The sequence below is a fragment of the Leopardus geoffroyi genome, chromosome A1 (genome assembly GCF_018350155.1).
Source record: "Leopardus geoffroyi isolate Oge1 chromosome A1, O.geoffroyi_Oge1_pat1.0, whole genome shotgun sequence".
Taxonomy (NCBI): domain Eukaryota; kingdom Metazoa; phylum Chordata; class Mammalia; order Carnivora; family Felidae; genus Leopardus; species Leopardus geoffroyi.
Genome location: NC_059326.1, coordinates 177,923,121 through 177,946,658, shown reverse-complemented (window position 1 = coordinate 177,946,658; position 23,538 = coordinate 177,923,121). Strand labels below are relative to the sequence as shown.

Genomic DNA, 23,538 nt, shown 5'->3' with positions numbered 1-23,538 from the left:
TTGGAGCTTTTTCCCTGCCACCACATAGGAATTCCATGTTTACATTTCTGAGAATGAAAAATTAGCCACAATGTGCTTTTTCAAGTTCCCATTTTCTGGCGCTATGATATTTAAGTACCTTAGTTCTGTACCAGTGTATGATTTGAAGAGTTTGATTTTAAGACTTTTAATATTAAAATACATAATAAAATTTTATTATCTAATTACAAGAGGGTTTAGCCTCTTATTAAAGTTGCTAAATCAGGCCTAGATTAGCATCATAATAACACAGTTTGACATGGAATACTCAAAAGTCAAGTTCGAAGGAAGGGACAGGTTTTTTTTGTTGTTGTTTTAGGGGGTTTTCTCCTGCACCCATCCCTTGCACAATATAACAAGGATGAAATGCATGTATGGAAACAAACAAGGAGCAATTTGGGACGCTGGAGAAGGAGTGGAGGTGTCAGCCTAGGACGGTACCCTTAGGCAAGGCAGCTGGTATATGTAGCCTTTTGTTTATCTGCTACTGGTTTATGTAGCCTTTAGGCCGGCACCAGAAACAATCACTCCTACAGGGTCAGCTGCTGGTCAGAAGCAAAGTAAGAAAAGATTTTGCGTTCAAACGCGCAGCCATAATTTCTGTACAGCTGGCACCTGCTACTGGTGCACAGCATGAAGGTGAAAGGTCAAAGAGGCAGTTGTTCAAAACTCAAGAATGGCTTAAAGGGACTTGTAGATTAATCTGCTTTATTAACTTCTGTATATTAGATAACTATTGCTGTGAATGACAGTACATCTTTTTTAATAAGTCGCATCTCTTTCTCTTTTAAATTAGCTTTTGAGTAATGAATATTAAATAGAAAGCATTTCAGGGGTAATTAAATGAAAACAGAATGATGTCATTTTACAATTATATTTGTATGTTTATAGAATAGGGAAAGTATAATGTTTTCCAAAGAGCTAAAAAGAAAGAAAAAGAAAAAGAGCCAGCTCTTCATAAAGAAGAACTTGAAATAAATAAGTCACATGCCCATTAGCCTTTGTGTTTAAACTAAAATATATGATGTAGTTTGTGACTTAGCATGAAGTCACTGGGTGCTGGTGGCTTGATTTGGCATTCCCAGGGGCTCCAAGTATTTTCTTTATGAATTAAAGTGACTGCAATCTGTCACCGTTCTTTTATCTACAGTTTAGCACAGTCAGTTTTGCTATTAGTCTGCAGCAAACGTTCTCAGAATAGCAAAGGAGTTGTACAAAATGAACAACGGCCATACCTTTTCCTTCACACTCATGTAAAACAGATAGAAAACATTTTATATGGGGAAAAAATGCAGTTTTACACAGATTGAGCCCAATAATAATCAGGCATGCTTTGTAACAGTCTCTCGCCCAATATGGTAAATGGCGAGCAAGATGGTTTTTAGCCTCTCCGTTAATGATGATCGGCATAATTGGCTATCGTTGTAAATTAAGAATAAAAGTTCACTAAATGTATCCTTTTTTAAAGCCTCTGCAAGGAATATTACTAATGTACAGATTAAATACTGACATCACCTCTGGGGAAGTGTCTCACAATGTGTGTTCTAAAGAGATGATTTTGTCTGTTCTCAGAAGTTCTGTAGATGAAACCTCCCTTTTTATGTGAACACAGCCCAGGTAGCAGCATTTACCCATATTTCACACACACAAGTCATTTAGGAATAGCACTCCCAAGTCGTAACACAAGTCAGTCTGTATACACTAAGCCATGTTTCTGTGACATGTGAAATGACACTGAGACAATCTTCCTGTGTCACACCCAAGCCAGCCCGGGGCTCACCAGAAGGATCCTAAACTTGTATGATATCACAAAGAAGCTGATGATCTTGACCAGAAAAGATTTGAGTTGGAAGTGTTTCCTTCCCGTACCACTCCAAAGTGAAAGAATTTCCACACCTCCTTCTTAAAGATCTAGATTTTTTCCCCCATCCTATAATAGAAGGCTTATTTCCTGCAGGGTCACTAGGACCTAAGAGGTCACTAGGGAAGAGCGACCTCAGACTCAGATGATGATGATGATGAATGACTATGATGAAAAAGAAGTAGAAATAATTATCATATGCTGGGCTCTGTGCTAAGTACTTAAATATATATAAATATATTTATATATTTATATAATTTGTATTTATATTTATAAAGTTTCACTACTTTGTGAGGTAGATACTCTTTTCTACATTTTATAATCAAAGTATTTTAATTGCAGCTTTAAGAAGTCAGGTAGCTTACTTGGTATCATACAGCTAATAAGTAGCAGAACCTTGTGCTCTTAACAACATTACTTTTAAATGACCTAGAGACAGGATTGGTGGAGCTGGAGGGTGCAAAGGCGGGCTGGGGTGGGGTGGGGGGGCACAACATTCATTCAGCTATAAATCCCTAAGCCAAGGGCCCTTCCTTTGAAAATTGATGAGATAAGAAGCAAGCACTTGACCCAGGTTGGCTCAGTGAGTCCTCTTCCCCAGACTTAGAAACTCCCGTGGATTTAGAGGTTGTTGGTCAGCCTCTGGTCTTCACTTGACGTGAAGACTTGAAAAACCAAGAGCCATTCTCTGCTATGTGCTCAGAGAAGTAGCCAGTTCACAGCAAGAGAAAAAAGCAGCAACATGCTGGGAGGACCTCGAAGGAGATCAGTAGCCCCAGAGAGAGGCTAAGAAAGATCGCACCAGCCTTCCCGGCTGTGGTTCCCAGCTGTTGAGAGGCCTGCCCGCAGTGTCTAGTCTGGGGGTCCACAGGCCACCCCTTTTAGGTCTGAGTTTTGTCTATAGTAGTTGCTGTCCTCACAGCCAAAAGATTCTTGACTCACGGAAGTGTGAGGACAAAGTGAACCAATGAGTATAGACTCACCTAACACAGAGAAGGTATTCAATAAATAGGGAAAATTTGAAAAACAATATACAGGTACCAGTTAACTTTTTTATCTCCCTAAGGAGAACATATACCTGCTGTTCATGTATACAAATGTGAAAAACATCCTTTCCAGGAAATCCCAAGGCCGTGACTTCAGCCAGATTACCTGGGTCTTTCTGGTCCCACACTCGTGTTCTGCCTGTCTTAGAGTTTGAGTGACACACATTCTCAAGATCACCAACCCTCACTGGACTGGGTGGGGGCACGGTGTGAATGTGGATCTGATTCTTGGCCCCAAACAGACTTTTCCTCACTTACTCTTCCTGTGTACTCCAGGCATCGTCTTGCAACAGCAGGAATGAAAAGAAACTCCAGGACCCTTTCCATTTATATGTCTTCACACCTAAAGCCTCTTCTGAATCTCACAGCAACTCTGGTGGGAGGGTAGGGCCAATATGGTTTATTTTCTTAACTTGGGAAAACGAGTACATCAACAAGTGAAATCCACAGTGCCCATATGGGACAAGAATGCAGAGGTTCAGAGAGGCGAAATAATTTGCCCAACATCACCCAGCCAGTAAATAGCAATACCTAGAATGTAATAACTAAGGCTTTGTTGTCTCTGTATCTGACAGTTTTTATGTTATCGGGGCCTCCCAGGGCCTTCACCTACTCTTCTTTCCTGGCATTTCTCCCACCTGTATTTCCCCAAGTGGCATTGTGAATGGTATGAGAAGGTCTTTGAGTTTCTTGAAGGAACGGCACTGTATAAAGTGAGGGTCAGCTTGATGATGGTGTGATTTATTGATTTTATAGTTATTACTGGTTTTTCACCTACTTGAACGGTTAATAATGTGTGTGCTAGAGATGTGAACTGAACTTTTGTATTCATTTTCTGTCTTAACTGTTGGAAAGTTTTTAACTAGCAGCAACCACTTGGTGAGGCTATGAGCTCATGTAGTATGTTAAAGAAAGCTTCTTATTTGATTACAATCTGATTTCTGCTGGCAGAACAAGGTAAAAGTTCCCTAATCCTCTGACCTGTCATGAGTTACTGCTACTTTGTCCGCTTTGCAACCAAAAAGAACTTTTGCATGTTAATTCTTTATCCCTTGTCATGCTTAGGAAGATACAGACTGAGTGCTTTCAGACTTGATGAAATTCTGTCCTCCTTCAGAGCTGTCTCATTGCACATTCTGTATTCGTTGAGGATTTTCTGCTTTACAGCAATCAGAGCAGACAGACTGTGCAGTCAGTGTACCTGGCTTTGAATACCAGTGATGCTACGTGGCAAAGTTACCTTACCTCTTTAGAGATACCAGCAACTCAGCCAGGGCAATTCTGCACCTTGCTGGAGCTGGCCCCCAGGATCAGGTAGTTGAACTAGTCCCTCCTGTGGTCTCATGCCCAGACTCCCCAAGACTGTAGCCAAGACTCCTTGCCTTAGCTCTTTCCCATTCTGTCACTCCTCAGCCTACCCCATAACTTGGAACATCACTACTGTGGAAAAGAGGAACATTCAGTGCATACTTAGTTGAGGTCATGTGAATACGGCATGTAAAGTAAACTGCTAAGAAGGAGTGATGGGAAGTGCAAGGCCTGGAGGGAACTCTCTTAGGCCCCAGAGAGAACCACCAGAAAGAAAATCCTACGCAAGAGCTGTGTTAATGCCCATCCTTAATGTGGCATCTAGTTTTAGATAGGACAAAGAAGTTCCACTCGGGAAACTAAAAGCGTCAATTAGAGTTAAGTGCATGATGACCCTTTCTCAGAGACCCTTGAAGATTGGAAGGAAACAACTTGATGGGTGGGCAATAAGAGATTGATAAATACTTAGGCTCCATGAGTTTCTTAAGGCCACAAGGACCACATTTCAATTCTGTGCCACCGTGCTGTGCCTGGCACATAGTAGGAGCTCAGTAATTCTTTGAGCATTCATCGAATAAGCATGAGAAATGAAGAGGGAGAGAAGAAGGAAGGAGAAGCCCCTAGCAGGGCACCTGACACATAGTAGGCACTTAACACACGTGTCGCCTGTGTGTGCCCAGCACGTAATGAGAGCTGCTAGTAGAATATTAGTGACTTGAAACGTGTGCAGACGAGAGAAAGCTAGTAGACATCAAGCGGGGCTCATGGCCCTCCAGAGGCCTGGCCTGTTTTGGAGTTTGCACTTTAAGAAAGAAGGTCTGCCCTCAGCAAATGTTGGGTTCTTATCCCTCAGAAGGAGCAAACCCTCCCTCCCCAACCCTGTCTCTTTCCCGAGCCCCCTGTGTTACAGAAGGGCTGGAAACAAATGGACAGAAACCTGGAGGAAAGAACTCAAGTGATTTAGGAGAATGGAAGGGCTGGCTTATGGGGCCAGATTAAAGAAGCTAAATATGTATAGCCTGCCTAAGTGACAACTAAATGGGGCATTTGATAAGTCTATAAATACTTGGAAGATGTAAATGCCAAGGAGGAAAGGGAATTACTTAGCATGGCACAATGGAGTATTGGCATAATGGGATATTATTAAGAAAGGGAAAATGAAGGTTGAACATCAATAAAAAGCTTCCTGACAAAGAGAACCGTTCCTGACAAGGGACACTATTAAGTTATGTGCTGTGGGCCAAGGGAAGTAATGGCAACGCCATTTCTCAGGGTACTGGCAACAGAGCCAGCAAAGAAGGAGCCAGGCTCTGTCCTGACTGAGGTGCAGAACCCAAGCAGGTAACCTTCCGTGTCTGTGCTCTCCCAATCCCAGGACAGGAACAGAGATGCATTTTATTGGGGGAAGTCGGATGGCCCAGGCCTCCTACGGGTTCAGACCGTCCGGAGAACAGCTACACCAGCTTTGCCCTTCTCCTGTGTCACTGCCAGATTCATTCAACTTCAATGGCACCCCATTTCCTGCAAGATAAGACCCATGTGCTCTAGCACACATTACTAGGCCCTTCACAAGATCTGGCCCCGGCTACCTGATCATCGTCCTCTGCCACCACCAGCCCCCTCACACCCTCTCCATTCCCACAGAACTGCTCGCCATCCCCCCAAAATACTTCCCCAGACTTTTGTACCTGCTTGCCCTTCTGCCAACCTGACTGCCTGTCAGACTTTGCTTATTCTCTACGACAGCTCCCTCCGCATGTCACCTGTGCAGCCTTCCTTGCCTGTCCCCCACCCCGAGGCAGAGTAAGTCAGCCTCCTCTGGTCTCTTAGAGCCTCCCGTGCAAGCTTCTGTGGCACTTGCTATGCTGTGTTGTCATGCTGTGTGTCTCGTTCCCTACTTGATTGTGAGCTCTTCGAGGGCTGGGACTGTGCCTTGTTCATCTGTATGTCCGCAGGGTGTGACACAGAGCCTGGCACAAAGTAGGTGGTTGGTAAATGTCTGAATAAATTAAGGAACGAGGTTCTATTCCTATCATTCTTTAGGCTTCCTATGTAATTATTAGGACAAAAGAGCTTCCAAATCTCAGTAACATCTTTGAATCATCCCCTTGGCCTCCCGGCCAGCACTCTATGCCATTTAGATGACTATAAATAAAAACCCTCAAATCTGAAAGGCAGCATGCTGTCCTCTGTGGTTTCAACATAAACTCTAGACTAATCTTTAATGGAAAATGCTTCTGAGGGCCCTGTGAATGTGCCACAAAAATACTTTTTTTTTTCTCTCCACACAAAGTCATTTGAACATAAGTAAAATAATCCTCCACTGTTGGTTATGAAGATTTTTAGGTCCATCTAACTAAATCCCTTCAGGAAATCAGGGAGAATGTAGTGACAGATGAGAGGCAGTGAAACATGGAAACTCCTACTGTAAGGATAATATATTTATTATGAAATACAATATTCATTGCACTCTGCTTTGATGACTGCATGAGATGCCCTCGTGCCATTAGGCCTTATGTTGCTCTGTTTTGAAATACAAGATTCATTGGGAAATGTTGTGATGACCGTTCATGCTATTTCCCACTCCCTTCCCTGATTTTGAATGGCCTCAGTTAGAGTTTACTTTATCACCGAATACTTAATATAAACGTGTGTTTGTACTTTTCTCTGTCGTGCGTGTTTATGTACTCTGGTTGGGGTTCATTCCACTGCTCCTTACTTCCCGAGTTCATTGCCGGGCCGTTGGGCTGTGGGACAGCGGCGGCCCCTCCACTGCATTTAGCACTACAGGACAGTCTAGCCCCCAGGCCCTTCTCCCCACCAGTGGGTCTTGCATTTGAGGCCACGCTCTTAAAGCTCTCACTTTATCTACAGCTTCAGTGGCAGGTTGTGTTTCTTGGAAAGCTGTCATTGCCTGGGAAGAAAATGGGATATGCAGTCCAGGGTTCTGACCACTTCTCTCTCTCTCTGCTACCAGCCTTGCTGGGGCCCTTACCATTTCTCCCGACCCATCGTTGCCATGCCTCAGTCTCCCATTGGCCATTGTTCTAGATCCCAGAGCTCAGCGTTCTTCGGAAATCCTTTGAAGGCTACCCTTTAGGTACTGGCCCAAACTCACTTCTGCATTTAGCGTGACAGCAAAGGCCTTTTAGAGCCTGGATTCGGCCCAGCCTTCAGCTCCCTGCCCTTGGCTCTGATCCTTTCCATTCAAAAAAGGTTTCTCAGAAGCTTTCCTTGCAGGGGCTGACTGTCCCCTCAAAACATCCCAAGCCCTGTGTGCTTTGTCTTTTCTCCCTTCTATGTCCTCTTTCTAATACATTCTTCTTCTCTGGTGATGCTTATATGCATTTTTTTTTTTAATAATGTGGGGGGGGGTTTAATTTATTTTTTAATGTTTATTCATTTTTGAGAGAGACAGACAGAGAGTGAGCAGGGGAGGGGCAGAGAGAGAGAGGGAGACACAGAATCCGAAACAGGCTCCAGGCTCTGAGCTGTCAGCACCGAGCCCAACACGGGACTCGAACTCAAATCGTGAGATCGTGACCTGAGCCGAAGTCAGACACTTAACCAACTGAGCCACCAGGCACCGCATCTTTTAAAAATTCAAAATTCATTTTAAAATACGCATCTTTTAAAATTCAAGTTAAATATCACCCATCCTATGAAGATTGACTGGTCTTTTGGGGCAGAACAGCACATGTGCCTTTGGGAGTCTCTTTTGAGCTTGTACATGTTTGCTAATTTAGGGGCCACCAGAAGCCAGTATAGGCCATTAGAGGTTCAAGAATCTGGCTGTGTGGCAGTCACTCGGGAATAAAAATCATAAGAAAATGGCTTCGGAGTTGAAGGCTATCCTCTATGTACAGATTTTCCCAACATTCCCACCCAGAGAAACACAGACGATGTTTTTGACAAGTGATGCTTAATTTTTACATCAGATGGAGAAGTGTTCTGTCTGATGCTGGCAAGAGAAGAGTGAGAGTTTCCCAAATAATGCTGAGTGGCAAACCCTACAGCCTTCCAGTGCCCCAGGTTTTCTGGTTTTATTTTAATGCAGCAAGCAGCTTTATGAGATCTGCAGCCACTTGAAATATGATTTACTACTCGTAAAAAGTTTCAAATGGATAATGAAGATTCAAGAATGAGACTCACAGTGTAGTGTAGTCAATTTTGTTGCTCTTGCTCTCCAGTACGTCTCTGCCATTGAAATGAATTATTTATTATAATTTATTTCAACCATGGAAAATAAAACTGTTTTCATTGTGATGTGCGCTGTAACGTTCGGAGTAGACACATTGCATGCAGTACTCTCAATTAATTAATCCTGAAGTTTCGTTCCAACTTTATCTTCTTTCTTATAAGCCAGGAGACTGGCAGGTAATTCTTTCCCGAATAAACTATGATTAAAATGAATGTTTGGAGAACTAGGGGTAATGTTGGTAATGAAGAAAATTGAAACCACAGCAAAACCAGGTTGTGTATTTCCTTAGATTTTACAATGGATGGAAGAGTTTTTCTAATATTCTAGGCCATTTATCACTTGGAGAAAAAAGCGTCTTGTAACTTTCTGTTAAGGAGGGGGTAGAGGCAGAGAGTGCTGTTAGTTTAGATGTGGAAATATGCGCTGCTAATCTGTGACCAAAACCAGCTGAATTAATCGGTCCTGTGGTTCCTTTATTGGTAAAAAGATTTTTTTGCTTTTTTTTTTTTTTTTTTTTTTTTTTTAACTTTGAGCAAAGCTAGCATTGTGAAAAGGCCAAATAGGCAGGACTCCCAAATGAGTTTCCAGAGGAGACTGGGTCACCCATAATTGATTACAATCTTGTTTCTTTAAAAAAGAGGCTCACTGCATCTTGCATTTTGCTTGATTTTTTTTTCATTTAACGTGTTGAATACTTGCTACTATTATGAGGCTGTAAAGACACAATAAGAACTTAGGAAAGTGTTTAATATGTGCAGATATTTAACATAACCTAGATGGTGCAGCGTAGTTAATCCAGGCAGGAGAAGATATACTTATTTGTCCATTGCTTTCATTTTTTATAACATTCCACTGCTATCACATTGGTAGACAGCAGACGGATAGAACAATTGATTCCTTTTCCCTAAAGATGACTAGTATCTAATTTGAGGAGGATCACATTTCAATATCTGCTGTGCACGTGGCCTCAGGAACAGCACTTGGTAATGACAGCAACTCCCTTACTTCCACAAGCACTGAAAACCTGGAAGCTTTTCCTTCTTCGGCAGTGTTCAGATCCTCCCAGACTCTGGCTCTCCATTCTGGGCACGGGACTCCGGAAAAATTGCTGTGGAGGTGGGTGGGAGGTTTTTCTGCTCTTTTGGATCCTGTTGCACTATCCAGGCAGTCCTGGTTTTGCTTTGTGTTTTTGTGTCAGTGTTTTTAGCTAGGGCCAACCTTCCCCCTCCTGTCTTACCGGCCTTCTGAAAGGCCAATTTCGTGTACCAAGAGCTTCCTGAGACTCAGAAGCAGCTCTTCGGTTTGTTATTATGGGTTGTTCCTCAGACATCACCAACTCGTTGCATCAAAATCAAGAACAATCTAGCTTGGCCAGGGGTACGGGTAATTTTGTATTCTACTCCTCTTCCCATTAAGGCCCCTAACCTAACAGATTAAGTCACCTCTTAGGCACAGCTCTGACCACCCTTGCTTTGTCTTCCTCCCCCGCCCCATTTAGATCAGGGCACAGGGTGGCTTCATCTTTGGCCTCTCACCTGTCCTCTGGCTGTCCTTCCTTTGTCAAACCAAAGCCTCCTTCTCAGGCCCTCTTTGCACCACCGTTCAGACAGGACAGATTACTCTTGTGCCATCCCCATTTTCCATTTCCCTGATCAAGAGGCAGCAAAGTCACAGTATAACGAAAATGTGTGTGACCCTGAGAAAAGAGGCGGGGATAGAGAAGGAAGAGCTGGACCTCCCTAACTATATTGAGTATTTGATCCCCACAGTATCAGGGCTCATAGCGTTACTCAGGTGCAGTTTTTGTCTCTCTGATACAGGTGGGGAGCAAGAGGCAGGGTTAGAATGTTTTCATCTATTTCTTAGAACTCTGTGGAATAGTGTTTAGTTGTATTATTCAGTAGGCTCTAAGAACATGAACAGTGAAAAGTGTTCACCTTGTAGGGAACATTGTAACTCAAAAGAAATTAGCTTAATTTACTAATGTTTTCAATGATGTTAATGTAAATTACCATGTACGTGGTACTTTTGGTGGGAGGGAAATGGTTATTTTTAGAAAAACGTTCAATGGAGCATTTTCCAGAGACAATCTATTAATTATGTCTAGTGTTGTTCATCTTGAGAGTCTGCAAATATGTTAACCACATTTATAAAAGCTGTAGGTAGGAGGCAGGAAGATCTGCAGACTCTCCAGGAATTGCTGCCCTGGATCCTCATCGTGGGGATTCCAGCAGCTGCCTGACTCTTCAGCAGGTGGCAGGGTGGCTGAACAGAGGAGATGCATGCAGGCAGCCTGTCCGGGAGGCTCGCTGATGGTGCCAGACTGAGCCATGCCCAGAAGCGAGCCTCTCCTCCCACACCATCCGTTCCCTGGCAGTCTGCAGCAGGGGCCAGACACAGTGCCCCCGCCACCACTGCTGGCGGTCTTGGTCCTCACACACAGCCCCAGAGTGGCAGGCGGCAGGCTGGCGTGGTGGTGATGAAGGCACGGCCTCTGGACTTGGGCAGACCTGTGCACGTATCTCAGTTCTGCCTCACCTCCTGATAGCTGGTAGCCTGATGCCTTGAGCAAGTTACTTACTCAGGACCTCAGATCCTTAGTCTATGAAGTGAGGATAATGCCTACTTCAAGGTTACCTGAGGGGTAGAGACAGCGTATACACGTGCTGAACAGAGTGCTGAGCTCTCCGTAAACGGTAACTGTTAGTACCTTTGGGCAGTGAGAAGACTCATCCGGCACAGTTTCTTGGGTGCAAGTGCTTGTTGGTAGAGAAGACGGTGAGTCAGCCTTCAGCCTTTGTAACCCGGAAGCCCCCCCACTGAGGGCTTTCCCTGGGAGCTGCTGGCTGGAGGGACACCAGGGACTTAGAAGAGTTCTCAGGCTCTGAGCACAAAGGCCAGATCCTTGGAAACGAACAGTGTATTGGTTTAGATATCTATCCATTTCAGATTGTAGCCAGAGATTGAGGCCAGAACTCTGTGTTTTATACAATCCTCTTTCGGTTCTTTAGCTCCTTATACGCTCTTGATAGTTGATTTCATCCTTTCTCATTCATTTATTCGCATGTTCATTCTTTCATTCAGTAGCTATTTCCTAAGCCTCTGGTGTGTGCTAGATGCCATGCTGGTCACTGGGGACACAGAGAACAGCCCCCGCCACCGCCCCATGGTCCCTGCACCCAGGAGTTTACAGACAAGTCTCACTACCAGTCATAACCCCGCACTCACTCCGGCCATGTGACCCCAGCCATCCCGCTCTACCAGCTTCTAGATCCACTGGGCCTCCAATTTCTTTAGAGTACATACTCACCATCTAGCAGCAAACCATTCAACGCAAACCACATCTTTGCTTATTCTGCATCGGCAGGAGACAGAACAGGAAGCATCTGAAGTGAGAGCATGTAGTTACCACCTTGTGGTAGGGAGAGTGCGACCCAGCATTTTCGGGTCGCAAAGTCCACTTGGCTTGGGGCTTGTGCCCAAAGCATCTTAGGGTGGGAACATAGGAGAGTTGCTGAGGAGTGAACAGAGATCCAGATGACACAACATTACTTTGGTTTTTTTTTGTTTGTTTTTAATTTGTTTTAATGTTTTGGTTTTTTTCTTTGTTTTTGTTGTTTTATTTTGTTTTTTTGAGACAGAGACAGAGAGCAAGCGGGAGAGGGGCAGAGAGAGAGAGGGAGACAGAATCCAAAGCAGGCTCCAGGCTCTGAGTTGTTAGCACAGAGCCCAACATGGGGCTCAAACCCACGAACTGTGAGATCATGACCTGAGCTGAAGTCGGACGCTTAACCGACTGAGCCACTCAGGCGCCCCAACATTAGTTTGTTTTTTCTTTCCAGGTCAGATATTTGTAGTAGCTTTGTATTTTTTGGAAGATTACAAGTTTTCAGAACAGCAGAAACACTGTCATTCAAACTCCATGCTAATACGTGTGCCAGACCAAATAGGGCTGCTTTTTGGACTATTTCCTATGGTAGGTTATTTTTTTTTATTGCAACTCTTAGTAAATTTAGATAATTGCGAGGAGACTGTAATCTCATGGATCTGGACATAATCAAGACATGAAATGGGGTTCTTCCTTGAACCGTGAAATCCCACTGGATCACACCAAAGAGGGAAACCATAGTTGCAGTAAAGGAATACCGGTAATTATTGAGTGCCTACTATGTGGCAAACACAGGACAAAATGTTTGATATAGACGAAGGAAATCAGCCCTCAGAGCAGCCCTTCAGAGTAGTTGCTGTAATCCCTCATTTTATAGGTAAGGAAATAAAGGCTCAGAGAAGTGAAATGACTTGCCCAACATCCTAGGTTAGGTAAGCAGCAGGGCCAGATTTGGCCTCATTTCTGACTGGCTCCAAAGCCTGTCCCTACCATACGATGTTGGTTTTGTTTCATTGAGAGAAATTTCCCACAAGCTCACGTCAATGCCTGTGGGAAGACAGAAGGGGAAGGAGTAAGTGCTGAGGCAATGGGGAGCATGGTTTTTCTAAGTGGACCAAGCCACACAGCTCCCCTTCCCAAATGGCTGCTCCCCTGGTTGGGTGTATTAGCTGCTTGGGATAATACAGTGGATAATGTATGTGTTGGACACGGGCCCTGAAAACGGCAGCCTTGGTTGGACATATCTAAAATGGCCATTCCAGCCATCTTGTAACAGTATGGGAAGTGAGCAGAAGTTGGGGGAGTGGAGGCCCCGCTCACAGCACCCCTTGTACTAAATCCTGTGGTGCTTTGTGACTCTGCGCAGGCTGAGGTGGGCTGGGGCAGAGTTGCCAAGGGCTCTCTCCTTACAGTCTTCGTCTGTTCGTGTCATTAAGCAGAGATCCTTCCACGAGAGATTTTGCAGTACCTGGATCAGGATTCTGTACTTAAGCATTTTACCCAGTATTCTCCCATATCGGGAGAGGGAGAGCTTATCCAAAGGAATTTGCCACATTGCTTGAGCTGTGTCCCCTGTACCCTCTAGGATTATTGGAAAGAAGAAAAAAAAAAGAATTCTGGAAACGAGCTGCCATGTCAATACCACTTGAGCAGATTTGCTCACTAATTCCCATTTTTCTGGAAGGGTAAAACAATTTTTTCAAAAATCAGACACTTTAGCCAACTTTATTTTTAGAAAAGTATTTTATTCAAACATCTCCTTACTTATTACAGACATAAATACATGCATTCAGACAAATGAATCCACAGGAGAACCGTATAAAGTAATTGGCACATCGCTTCAGGATGCTTTGTCAGTTACTAGAGGAGTTTGGTGCTTCTAACTTTAATCTTTTCCATTAAAATATCCATTCTGCCTTCAGATTCTGAAGCCCATAATATTTTAGACTGTCTCCATAGATCTGTTAGTTTTGCTTGTCAATTTAATTTGTGGCTGTGTGACTTTGGGTCGCTTGTTAGATTGTACATGAAAACATGTAATCTGCAAACGATGTTCACCATGTCGGGCTTTAAGACCTGCCTCTCCCCAGAGAGACTGGACATACAATAAATATGGAATTGGCAGATTTCATTTTCAACTAGCCTAACTGTTAGGATGATGATGATATATGGGGTAGCAAATGTTTAGAGCTACAAAGATGCTCATTACTGTTGTTATCACATACCTTAAATGTTTAAGGCACTTTCTACTCTTTGCAACACTTTCTATTTCTACCATCTCATTTGATTCTCAGAACTTTCTTGTGCTGGATTATTATTTCCCTCTTTATGGCTAATGCAAGTGACACAGAGAGAGGGAGAGGTTCCATAACTGGCCTGAGATCACAGGGCAAATTGGATTGCAGCAGTGCAGCAACGAAAGCAGTTGTCACCGAAGCCCAGTCAAGGGTCACGTGGGTGGTAACCTTTGCCATGTAATTGCCATTTCGCCCTGTGCTCTTTGTGGGACAGGGGCTCTGAAGCTGCAGAAACAGAAGGACTAGAGGTGGGCGGTAAAGAGTCCAAGGCAAGGAAAGTGTGCCATCAGCTCCACATAGGTGAACGCAGCTTGCTTCACAGCCACTTGCCCAGACTATTGCGGCGTCCCCATCCCCAGGCTTCCTTCTGTCCTGTCACCTGCAAAAGTACACGTTCTGCATGTCCCCAGAGGAATCTTGCTTAAGTGCAAATCTGAGCATGTCTCTCCTTTGCCGCAAACCCACCTCTGGCTCCCACTTCATCCGGATGAAGTCCAGGCTCCTCAGCATGGTCTGCCAGCCTGACCCTGGGGTCTTGCTTCTGGCCCCCGTCTCTTTTCTTCTGCCACATTCAGTTCACTCCCAGCCTCCTCTTTTGCTGCCCTCTCTGCCTAGAATGCATTTATGATGCGCCCCCTAAACTGTACCTTCTTTGTGGAACCTTCCCTGACTTCTCAGAGACCCAGAAGCATCCGTCCCTCTGCTGGTAGCCCATTGCACTTGGCCGAGCCCGATTTCTGGCTATCTCTCTGCTCTGTGCTCTGCCCCAGGAAGCTTCTACCTCCTCAGGGCAGAGGTTGCGGTAGATGCCTGTTCTCTTTAGGTGTCTTGCAGACTTTGAACTTAAGAGGATGGATGAGTATGTACATGTAAAAGTGAAGGGAGTAAGTGAATTAGTGAAGGCCAAATGAGCCTGAGCCAGTAGGAAACGGGACATTCCGAGGTCACATGGAATGTATCCCATTTCTCCCTCCCTCTGAGAGATGTTGCCCCTTCATAACTTGACCTGTGGTGAAATGAGAGGCAGAAAGGAGGGTGAGCTGGGCTTTTACCTGGCGATTTAGCGTGGAGGACAGCATACCAGGGTTGGGAGACAGAGACTGATCCTCTTAGCCTCGTAACCTCTGACTTCTGCCCACCCAAAAGGTTCTCACCAAAGCTTTTGGTGGTGGGAACTCTTATCAGGGAGCTGGCCAAGAGTTCCTACATGCAGCATTATAGGTTCACAGAGTCAAAGCTCTTGGTCCAGGAAGAGCCCTCATGGCTGTTGGCAAAATGTAGGGGTAGAAGGTAAGCACAAAAAAGACCTGGGACTGGGGGGACCTCTGGGCCAGGGTCTTCATATGACTCTGTCTTCTAGATGATGTCTGTCCTCATGAACACCATTGTCTTTGAAGACTGTCGGAACCAGTGGTCAGTATCCAGGCCTCTCCTGGGGCTCATCCTGCTCAACGAGAAGGTGAGTGTGATCACAGGAAGGTCCATGGGAGGGGGTCACCGCGGGGAGGGAGTAGCTGTGCACCAGGCCAAGCTGTGACAAGAACAGAGGGAACAACGGAGCTTGAGCTGGGACCTCAAGCGCCCCGGGGCAAGGCCATGTTCCCCCAGCAGGCCCTTCCCCAAAGATCTTCTTCAGGTAAGTGGAGGCCTCAAGACCAGCTCTCCTGGAACCCAGCACTCCCCACGCATTGGCAGGTGGTTTGCTCAGTATTCTTCAAGCTCAGCCTCACTCCCCTCTTCTGTTTCCAGGGGAATTCTGAGCTACGACTCTCCTGCTTCTTGCTTGGCTCCCTCTTACATTTGGGATCCCCAGTGCCCTGCACTGTAGTGGCCCTCAGAGACTCACCGCAGAGCCAGCACCCTTCACCTGGGAGCATGAGTCTCCAGCTTGTTAAATGCACTCACCACCCTGGGCTGCTTCCCAGGCCCTCCAGCTTCCTCTCGAACCCACCCCTGTCTCCCCAGCAGTCAGTAGGAACAGTACATTACTGCTCAGGAGAATGAATTGTCTATACAATAAGATAGTACTGGGGAGAAAGACAGTGAGATTAGAGGCAGCCGCATACATTAAAATTCAAACTGAAATCCCAGCCTTGGAAGGAAACTAATAGAAGAAGAAAATATATCAAAAAGAGAAGAGCTGTCTCATCATTCACCTGTGCCGAAGTATCCAATTTTAGCCACATTCAATAGCACTGTCATTCATCTTCCCTTGGTGTTATTGTGATTTAAATCCAAGCTCTATAAAAGAGAGCAGTTCTTTTAAAATGATTGAGAGGGAATAAGGGCAAATTCAGTGTTTAGAAAAAGCTTATGACATCACAATATTATACTTTACTGATGGAGGCAATATTTCACGGTTTGGGATGAAAAACTAATAATTTTCTATTTGGTGTGAGTCACTGCATCATTATAAAAGGGAAAAATAAGTAGTTTTGTGCATTCCCAATCTTGTTCAAGAAGACATTGTGGTTTAAGTGTAATGCCTCTGATATATAGTATTTAAGTATTAGTCTGACTACATATTAATTACGTGTGTTTTTGATGTGGGCCGTTTTAATGTATGATGGAAATTAAATATCATGCTGTTTGGGCTTGGAAGGATAAACACATGACTGACAAAATGTTGTCTTTGTGCCAAAATTAAGCTGTTTCCAATGATTAGAATCTGTGTGTAAGCACGAGAGCTTGTGTTTGTGTAAAAGCCAGCGGACGCCAGCAGAGGAGAAGGGGTTGTGTAGTTCTTTGTGACCAGGTATGACAGGTGGATTTCCTAGTTCAGGAACGCGCTCCCAGAGCTATGCAAGCCCCTTTAGCACCCCGCGTCAACAGAGCAGATCCAGCCTAACCCAGGGGACAGGGACTTGGGACAAAGTCTGGGGTTGTTTGAGAAGTGATTCACTAAAGCCCAGATGCTGATGCAGCCTGAGGGGGGATACCTGGGCCTTTTCCTCCAGTCACCCCAAGTTCTCCCTGTTAAGTTCTTTGCCTCAGCCTGAAAGGCCCTTCCTCTTTCCTTTCAGCCTTTCTGTGATGAGTGGAGAGGAGAGTCAGGAAGACCTTCACATGCTCGGTCCCCCACAGAGGACCTAAATTGTTCAGGAACCATAGAAAAATTATAGCAAGAAATTTTCATGAGAAGGGACAATACAGTGTATAGCTAGCAATGTATCTACTGCCTTGGTTTTCTCTGAAGGCTTAAAGTTCAAAGTGGGGCCTGGACCAGAGCTTCCCTGAGAGTCAGGAGCACTAAGCAGATGGAGCAGGTAGAACTCCTCCCCCACAGCTCTCTCGGGGCCCAGGTTTGAAGTCAGGGCCCTGAGGTTGTTCCGTCTCCCCACAGTATTTCAGCGAACTGAGGGCAAGCCTGATCAACAGCCAGCCTCTCCCCAAGCAGGAGGTCCTGGCCCAGTGCTTCAGGAACCTGATGGAAGGCGTGGAACAGAGCCTGTCCACCAAGAACAGAGACAGGTAAGCACTGTGCAGTAAGCCCAACATCTCTGGCTTGTGGAAATGAACTGGGGTTGTGCTTAACACAGCTCACATATAGATGTGACTTTTCTGTTACACCTCGTAACCTTAAACACAGTTTATTTCCATCCAGTAAGTATTACTAGGTATTTGCTTTTTTTAAAGCACCATGCTAGGCACTATTTAGGGATGCAGAGATGAACAAAATGCAGCCTGTGCCCTTATGCACTTTATAATCCAGCACAAGGTAGGGAAAATAACTCACTGAGAAGGTCAAAAGAAGGAAAGCTCAGATCTGCCATGAGGGACAAGGAAAGCTTCCTGGCATTTGAACAGGCACAAGCTTTGAGGTCAGATAAACTCCAATTTAAATTTTATCCCTGCCCTCTATAGGCTGTGTGGCAGCGAATAACTGCTCTGATCCTCCGTTTTCTCATCCACAAAATTGGTTGTGATATTTAAATGACAGAATGTAGTAAAGCATGGTACCTAGGACATAGGAGCCACGGTAAACATTAGTTCCTTCTTCTGCCTGACCTTTAAGAGTGCCTAGTTTTACAGTTGCCAATGAGATCCAAATGAAAGAAACCGAGACTTATCAGGTATGCCTCCATTGTTCATTTTTTTTAGAGCACAAAATTTTACTGAATATCTATTATGTGCTAGGCATTGAAGATACCAGTGGTGAACTAACTGTTCAAGGTTTTTGCCTCATAGAGCTTCTAGTGGGGGAAACAGATAATAATGAACAATAGAGAAAGAAAATGGTTTTTGGGGGGAGTGCTGGGGGGGAGGGCAGAACTGCCTGCACCACCCTTTTATAAAAGTGGCAACATTCAAATGTTTCACCATTTGAAATGCAAATCATCACTCATTCCAGCAACCACTGCAGCCAGCGTGTGGTGGAGTCCCCAGCCTGGGCTCTGACAATACAAAGCCAAGTGTGACAGACTCTGCAAACACATACCCTTGACTGCTTGTTCCACGCCACAATCCTCTGTCAGGCAGGAGGGCAACCTCTGAGGCCAGCAGAAGAGACTTAATGAATGGGGACACCCCAGGTGCCTCAGGTGGGGGAAGATTGCTTGACCTGAGGCTTGGGAATTTGAGTATCAATTGATTGTTGAAAATAATGCCAGACAGCCCTCCTGTTCAAGAGAGCACTAGCCAACAAGGACTAGATGCTTTCCATGTACCGTGCACTGTGTTGAGTGCTTACAGGCATTGTCTCAACTGACTCGGCAAATTCTCACTTCACACAATCCCATGAGGTAGCTACTCAAGTTGAGCACCAAGACAAGAGGTTAAATGTTCATCCAAGATCACCCAGTTAAGAAGTGGTGGAGCCAGGATTTGAACTCAGGCAATCTAGCCCAGTGCCCCCCCTTTTTGAACCACTAAGCCCGGTTTTCTCATCCACAAAATGAGGATACAAATACCTACCTTTGGGAAGACTTGTGATACTTAAGTGAATCTATACGTAAACTCAACCCAGTGCCTGGCACAAAAGGTTTGATTCTTTCCTTTATATTCCTTACCATCTCTGTGTAATTTGATTTTTTTTTTTAATTTTAAATAGTACACCCACAAAACGTACCCCTCAAATGGGTCTGGGTATATATGGTGGTAACCCTTGTTTTCCGGCCGGGGAAGGTGGAGAAGGGGGTGTTGGTGGCCAGAAGTAATGGCTGCAGTGGAGGCGGGAGGCAGGAGCTCAGCCAGGACCTGGGGCTCTCTCCAAGGTTCTGAGCTCCACAGTGGCTTTATCCTCCAGAGGCTCATATAACTTCCGCCTTGCCACTGGCCTTGGCCTTTCTTCCTCTTTCCACAGGTTCACCCAGAACCTATCTGTCTTCAGAAGAGATGTGGCAGAGGCCCTGCGGACTGATGGCAGCACCGAGCCGTGCAGTCTGGATATGATGAGCTGACCGCCTTCCCTGACCGTGTGCCGAGCAGCCTTTACCAAGAGACTCTTGTGGGTCCGGGTCCCAGGACAGCAATGTCGGCTAGCCCAGGAGAATCTATTTTTCAAAACAAACAACAACAAAAGCCCTACCTTTTTATAAGTCTGGCCTAATTATAAGAATTTATAACAGTGCACAAACAATGTAAATTCAGTCTTTACATTGAAAAAAAGCAAAAGATGTGTTTTCAGTCTTTCTAAAAAATAGCATTATCTTTGTTCTTATAAATGCTCCGAAAGGGTATAGAAACAATATTTAACCAAAGAACTTAATAAACCAGGTTTGAACTTAAGTGTGTGCTAGTTAATGGAACTCTGTTGTAATCAAGGTTGTGAATGTGCTGGAGATGCAACCTTCAACATGGATCCTGAGTTGAGACAAATACCATTTGAACCCATTAAGTTAGTCGTTTCTTAGGAGTCTGAAAGCAGCAGCGTTGGGGTCTCGGAGCTGTGGGTATTTAGAACGAGCCTGGGAGCGCTCCGAAGCATCCCACAGGACTGCGCGCAGCCCTCTTGGCCTCAGCAGCATCTGATAAAGTTGAGAGACAGTAACACAATTAAATGACTTACAAATAACGTTTGCTTTTCACTGGCATAAATCTGAAGTGGTTCGGTCTAGAAGAATTAAGCTGTGCAATTACTGCCTGCAGAGATATTCCTTCAGGAGTCAGGCAGCCCCTGCAAGAAGTTCTGGGTGGTGCCGACACCTGGTCTTTCTGCCTCCACTTAACTTGTAGGACAAGCTGAAGGTGTCTAATTAAAATACATATTCAAGGGGCGCCTGGGTGGCTCAGTCGGTTGAGTGTCCGACTTCGGCTCAGGTCATGATCTCACGGTCTGTGAGTTCAAGCCCCGCGTCGGGCTCTGCACTGACAGCTCGGAGCCTGGAGCCTGCTTCGGATTCTGCGTCTCCCTCTCTGCCCCTCCCCCTCTCATGCTCGCTCTCTCGCTCTCTCTCTCTCTCTGTCAAAAATAAATAAACATTAAAAAACATTTTTTTTTAATATATATCCAAGACAGCTTTGCCTTCTTGAGACACCCAAAACAGTTCTGGATTTTCAGAGGATCAGGTTTCCATCCGTCCACAAAACCTCTTATTACTGTAGGGATTGCAGCTTAACCCAAACCCAGGACATGAAGGAGGCCTTCCCAGTTTGTGATAGACTGTAACTAGGCTATTAATTTGAGCTTGCCACTGTCTTACGGCTTTTGTATGTCACTGCCCTGTCGACACGGTTCAGGCTTGTAATAAATATCGTGCCCTTTATTTCTAATAAGACATGAAAGGTTGGCCTTACTGGTGAAGAAGAAGTAAATCCACAGGCTCCTGTGATAATCACGTTTCCCAGACTAGTGTTTCTTGAAACCTTTCTTGGTACTTGAGTTTAGCAACAGGCTTGTCACATAAAAGCAAAACCACCCAAGGTTATCTCAAAATGTTTTCCTTCTCTATGTGAACCCAGGAAATCAGGGAAATGTGTGTTACAGATAGGGTTACTTCTGGTATTTAATGAGTAAGTAGGCCTTAGCCTTATGCTATATTTCTTTAGCACTGGGAAATGTAATTTTCCCTGAGAAGGCAAACTCTAAACTTTATGAAACATCAACTATCTGTGCAAGTCCGACTTGAGGATGTCTGTTTCTCAGGGGCTTATTACTGCATATTCGTCTCACAAAAGTGCTTCATAGAAGGTCTGTCCCACTCTGACACTTCTTTCTTTTATTATTTTTTTTATGTTTGTTTAGATTTGAGATAGAAAGAGTGTGAGCAGGGGAAGGGCAGAGAGAGAGGAAGACACAGAATCCGAAACAGGCTCCAGGCTCTGAGCTGTCAGCACAGAGCCAGACGTGGGGCTTGAACCCACGAACCATGAGGTCATGACCTGGGCCGAAGTCAGATGTGTAAACGACTGAGCCGCCCAGGCACCCCCCCACCCCCGACACTTCTTTACAAAAGTTGGACCTGAAAGCACCACACCATCTGCACTGAAATGCTCCCAAGAAAATAACAATGTACACTTGCTTTTCTTGGCCGCACTGCCAAAGGTCACCTGGTGGTTTCACATCAGCCAGGGAAGTCACCATCAGCCTTGGCCTTGGAGAGCCGCTCCCACAGGAGGACTTGTCAGGCCTGCCCCGACGGCCAACCTCAGCCTGCTCTCGGTGGGGATTTACAGCGCGCCTCGAGGCGGCACAGAGGCTGAGAACAGACATAGCAAATACTTAACAGAACATCTGCCATGCCCCTTCCATGTGTGATCGCCCTTGGTCCTCACAAGAGCCCTGTGAAGGCAGACGGCATTATTCTCACCCTTCAGATAAAGAAAGGCTTCTAGGTGGTACGTAGCTTACACAGGTCACACAGGCGAGATCTGAACCCATGTCTCTCTCACCTCAAAGAAATTCCTGCTTTCTTCCAAGAAGACCTGGATTTAAGAATGATGAGCTGAGGGGCACCTGGGTGGCTCAGTCGGTTGAGCGCCCAACTTTTGATTTCTGCTGGGGTCATGATCTCACAGTTCGTGGGATCCAGCCCCACACTGGGCTCTGTGTTGACAGCATGGAGCCTGCTTGGGATTCTCTCTCTCCCTCTGCCCCTCCCTACCTCTCTCCTTCTCTCTCTTCCTCCCTCCCAAATAAACAAAAATAAATACTTTTTAAAAATAAAAAAGAATGGTGAGTTGAAACCGTTAATATTTACATCCACTTTCATGTGTGTTTCTGAACTCTGTTGCTACAGAACAAATTATCCCAAACTGTATTGGCTTAGAACAACAGTGGTTATCTCACAGTTTCTGGGGGTCAGAAATCTGTATGTAGCTGGATCCTCCGCTTAAGGGTCCCTCACAGACTGTCATCCACATTGTTGGGCTGTGGTCATCCCAGGACTCAACTGGGGAAGGATCTGCTTCCACACTCACTCATGGTGAGGAGTCAGTTCCTCACAGATTGGTGATCTGAGAGCCTCAGTGCCTTGCCGAATGGGCCTCTCCATAGGGCGGCGCGCAGCATGGCGTCTTGGCTTCATCAAGAGCGAGCAGAAGAGCGAAGAGACATTGCCGCAGTCTGGAAGTCCAGCCTCTTAGCTCATCTCAGAAGGGGCATCCCATCACTTTTGCTGTATTCCCTTGGAAGGAAATCGCTAGGCCCAGCCCGCATCCAAGGGGAGGGATTACCCAAGGGCCTGAATACCAGGAGGCAGGGGTCTACGGATGCCATTTTCAAAGCTGCTTGCCACAGCTCTCTTAACCAGCCTTTACTGGAGAGGTTAATTAAGTGTGGCTACAGGTTTCTCCCTTGACACCTGGAAAGGAATCTTGATTTTCTTTGGAGGGTGAATGAAGTTCCATTCTGTGCCCTAAGGAAGAAAAGATGGTAGGGAAGCTGGCATGTTTCCGGAGCACATTATACTGCGCACTCACCCCACTACCGAAGCTGTTTGGGAACTGTGCCCCCACCCACAGCCTGCCCTGAAGACTCCTGGGGAAACAGTTCTCTGGAGGGACACCTTATGCCGGCGATAAATCAAGCGTTCAAGGGCACACCCACACTTGTGGAATCTACACAAAGGAGAACTAGTTGGATCTGTCATGTACTCGAAGGAGGTCACAGGAGTATGTAACTCACATTCAGCAACAGGAAGAAATAAACAGCGCAGGCAGGTCCCCGGGGTCAGAGTGAGGGTGAAGTGGGAGGTGCAGGCCAGTGCTGGTTCACCTCATTCTCCCGGGCAGGCCGCTGTGCAGACAAGCATCGTTCGTGCAGTGGCATCGGGGCGGGGTCTACATCTAGCCAACTGCTCCAGTTGATAAGCAAGAAACGGTGTGAAGGTGTTTTGACTTTGCTCGATGGTTGCCTTCCACACTGACTTAAGAACCTGACCCTGAGAAAGCTGTATCCTGCTTATATTCCAGACGTTTCCATTTTTCTATTTGCCATTCAGGCTTCTCTAGGATGCGGGGGCGGGGGGATGAGAGCGCAT

At 45.4% G+C, this 23,538-nt stretch overlaps 1 protein-coding gene across 4 annotated transcripts in view; it reads left to right on the top strand.

The window, feature by feature from the left end:
* Window positions 1-19,846, top strand: part of RANBP17 (RAN binding protein 17) — a 330,532-nt gene extending 310,686 nt beyond the window's left edge. For all 4 annotated transcript variants that reach the window (XM_045501695.1, XM_045501687.1, XM_045501675.1 and 1 more), the window contains 3 exons: window positions 15,480-15,578; window positions 17,463-17,590; window positions 19,422-19,846. In XM_045501695.1, coding sequence (XP_045357651.1) covers window positions 15,480-15,578; window positions 17,463-17,590; window positions 19,422-19,518 — 324 coding nt within the window. In that variant the 3' untranslated portion in view covers window positions 19,519-19,846. The remainder of the gene's footprint in view (window positions 1-15,479; window positions 15,579-17,462; window positions 17,591-19,421) is intronic.
* Window positions 19,847-23,538: the final 3,692 nt, after the last annotated feature.